Below are 3,625 nucleotides of genomic sequence, written 5' to 3' on the forward strand. Positions count from 1 at the left end.
AAGAAAGCTAGAGACTGCACTTAAAAGATATCCTCTCTAAAGGAACAAGTAATATTCAATGTGTATGAACTGAATAATGTAACATAGAGTTCTATTCATACCAACTCTCTAAACAGTTTTGTGAAATAGCAAGAACAGCAACCAAATAATCATCCTAACATCATTCTGGGAAGTACAGTGGCTTCTGCTTCCTACTTTGGGGAGGAAATAATTACAAGAATGGCAGTAACTGGTTTGATAATTACAACAGCCTGGTCAAGATGATGTCTACATTTGCAAATCGCCCTACACACCCTGAGATCTCTCCCAAGATTGAATAGATTAAACTGATACCTAAAAGGGCTCCTGTGGTAAAATAACCAAAGCAAAAGAAACCAGGAACTCGATAAAGGCTATTCACAAATGAAATTTTTGGCAGGCTGAGAAAGAGTAGAAAGCTTTGTAAAGAAAAGAGGAAAGGGAATCAAAAAAAGAACAGAAATATTTTTAGTAAAAATACCAGAGGAGAGGGAAGAGTCAATGGATTAAAAGACAAAGAGTATCTGCAGGGAGTGGGATATGCTGAGCTCTTAAGCAGTTGACAGATAGGAACTTAACATTTATTAGTCAAGTAAATACTTTTGCAGAAGGGACAGGAAAGTGTACATCTTAACAAGACTGAAAAACATTGATTTATCTTGTTTCATTTGAAGAGCAATTTATTTGCTATTCATTCATAGTCTTACTTGATTTTTTAAAACTCAGTTCACTTGGTAATTTTAAAGGTATCTTGAGCTTCTTCTATCCAACTGCTTATACATGTTCAGAGAACAAATTCATGGTGGCTGAACTGTTCTTTAAAACCTGACCAGTCACAATAACTTTTATTGCTTTCCTAAACCATGGGTAAAATAAAGCATAAATCAAAGGATTCACAGCTGAGTTATAATAAGCACACCAACAGCAAATCTCATAAATATAGGGAGGGGTTATAAAGCCCATAAAGGCATCAATTAATGAATCAATGCTATATGGTAACCATGAAACCATAAATGCTACCACTGTGACCCCCAGGGTTTTAGCTGCTTTTCTCTCTCTCCTGGCCACTCTGGCTTTGTAACTCTCTGAGGATGATTCTGTCTTGCTACCAGTATTTTCTATCTTTTTAGCCTGTCGTCTAGCCACAAGAAATATGTTACCATACAGAATTATCATAACAAGGGTAGGTATAAAGAAGGATAGAAAATCTATTAACACCCAGTTTCGATTTACAATGGTCTGACAACCTCCTATACAGTTCAGGGCATCAGATAATTCTTCCAGCCCATCATCGTAGACACCTGTGTAGAACACAGCACCGCTGTACACAAGGGGCAGGATCCAGGACATGCTGATGCAAATTCCTGACACAGATATGGTGAACTTGGTAGGATAGACCAGAGGGTCAGTAACTGCAATGTACCTGTCGATGGAGATGAAGCACAAGTGAAAGAGAGAAGAGTAACAAAATGCCACATCACAGCAGGTGTGGAAAGTACAAAAACTTCTCCCAAAATACCAGCAGCTCTCCATGGTCCTGACCATGCTGAAGGGCATCACAGTCACACCCACCAAGAAATCAGCACAGGCCAGAGAGGCAATGAGAAAATTGGTCGGAGAGTGCAGCTGCTTGAAATGGAGGATTGAAATCATAACCAGGAGGTTTCCAAACACAGCCAGCACAGCCCCAAAGCCAAACACTATGTACAGAATCACCCGGGATCCAGGCGAGTAGGGGATTTTCACACAGGACCCATTCACATTCGCATAGCACAACTGCACAGCTGCCAGCAGGGATGAGTTGCTGCTCATAACGCTGTTATTTACACGTAGAGAAGTTTTGTCCTTGTTGATTGTCACAAAAAATACAGGATTGTTTCTGATTTTCAGTGCTCCTGGGGAAAAAAAACACATATTCACCAGGATGTCAGAGGAAATTATAAGATATTATCTCCAATATAATTTTTCAAGTTTCCATTTGTATTATAAATCCCAATTTTTTTTATGGCAAAATAAAATTTGACAAAAATTATATTGAACAATATTACTGGAGATTGTTTCAGCTGACAAATGTCTCATGCTCTTAATTTGATAAAATTCCCTTTTGGTCATAAATATCCTTTTATATTTTATTTTTACCTTTTGAGTTTCTCTGTGCAACAGTCGCCGATATGGGATGTAATCACGGAGCTGAAAGATCACCTCCTGTTACCTTTATCTCGGTTATCTGTCTTGCATTACAGCCTTAAACATGAAGTCCTTTTAGCTAAATAAATGCCTTCAATGGGAAAATCCCTCAATGGAATCCCTGTGGTGCGAGGTGTGAACTAGTAAGATTATTTTCAACAGTGACTACTAGGAAAGTTATTCTACAAAACAGGTCTCTACTGTGTATTAAATTCTATTACCATTATAATTTTAGGCCAAAGATTTATTTTTCCTTAGTGCATAGACTTAAACCATTCCCTTGTTCCCAATCACAACTTAGACACCCGGGTTTTTGTTACAAAGATACAATAGGGTGTAAACAGTAAGCATCAATACTTGCCTCTTTCTCTCCTGTTAAGAATCACTTTTTCATCTGCACAGGTTACCAACAAGCAGAAATTATTATAATGTATAGCGAGGGGAACTTGAGATTGATAAAATATATTGCATGAAAGCATTAAAGAACGACATGGTGTTTAGACACAACAGCATTTCTGAGATGCTGGTGGAAACAACAGTCCTCCTTTCAAGACAGCTACTGGGAACACATCTGCAACATGTCTGCATCCACATGATAAATGAGCAGTGAGCCCTCCCTCTGGCTACACATTCGTTTGCAATTCCTGGTGACTGGACTTCGTGCTCCCAATCCTAAAAGCAGTCAAAAAATAAGAATAATGAACAGGAAACTGGAAAATGGGAAGAGAATCATCAGTAACGTTCCCAACCCTGGAATGTAAAAACACTGCAGAGCAAAGAAAAATATTATTCTCTGCCGGAAGAAGGATTCAACTCTCTTTCCAGTACAGGGCTGTGACTTTAGAGACATTTGTGAACTTGCTTTTCAAGTTATAAAGAGTGATAAGTATTATGATTAATTCATCTTGCTATCTGATTCCTAGTCAATAAAATTAACACTCTTAACCAAGTAATTTTCAGATTCTTCTTAATATTTTCTGAATGTCTGATTTTGTGAAATGATGTCAATTGCTTATATAGACAAAACCCTGTTCAGGGCTTTCTTAACTTGAGCACAATAGACATTTGAATTCAGGTAACTCTTTGATATGAGAAGTTATTCTGTTCATCACATGGCTTTTAGCAGCATCCCTGCTACGAGATGTCAGTAAAATCCTTCTAGTTGAGATACCAAACATGTCTCCAGACATTGCCAAATTCCTCAAGGGACAAAATCAACCCCCTTCCTCCATTAAGACCATTGTGGTAGGCAATAAAAAGTGTCAAGTGATGCCTCCATTTCAAATAGAGAAATAACTGTATACCCCTTCATCATTCTGATACTTATTAATTCATCTGTTCAACACATATTTATTGAATTTCAGTAGCTGTGTGTTAAGATAATGAACAAAACTGTTATGACCACAATACTCATGAAGTT

General features: G+C 37.7%; 1 protein-coding gene across 1 annotated transcript; it reads right to left on the reverse strand.

Annotated features, from left to right (window-relative positions):
• Positions 1 to 792: 792 nt before the first annotated feature.
• TAAR6 (trace amine associated receptor 6) lies at positions 793 to 1,830 on the reverse strand. The gene has a single exon (XM_050788008.1). The coding sequence runs from the start codon at positions 1,828 to 1,830 to the stop codon at positions 793 to 795; it is 1,038 nt and encodes a 345-aa protein (XP_050643965.1).
• Positions 1,831 to 3,625: the final 1,795 nt, after the last annotated feature.

This window comes from Macaca thibetana, chromosome 4 (assembly GCF_024542745.1).
Source record: "Macaca thibetana thibetana isolate TM-01 chromosome 4, ASM2454274v1, whole genome shotgun sequence".
Taxonomy (NCBI): Eukaryota; Metazoa; Chordata; class Mammalia; order Primates; family Cercopithecidae; genus Macaca; species Macaca thibetana.

Excerpts from the sequence above, each read along its gene's own strand:
- TAAR6 (XM_050788008.1), bottom strand. The coding sequence starts at position 1,830 with ATGAGCAGCAACTCATCCCTGCTGGCAGCTGTGCAGTTGTGCTATGCG.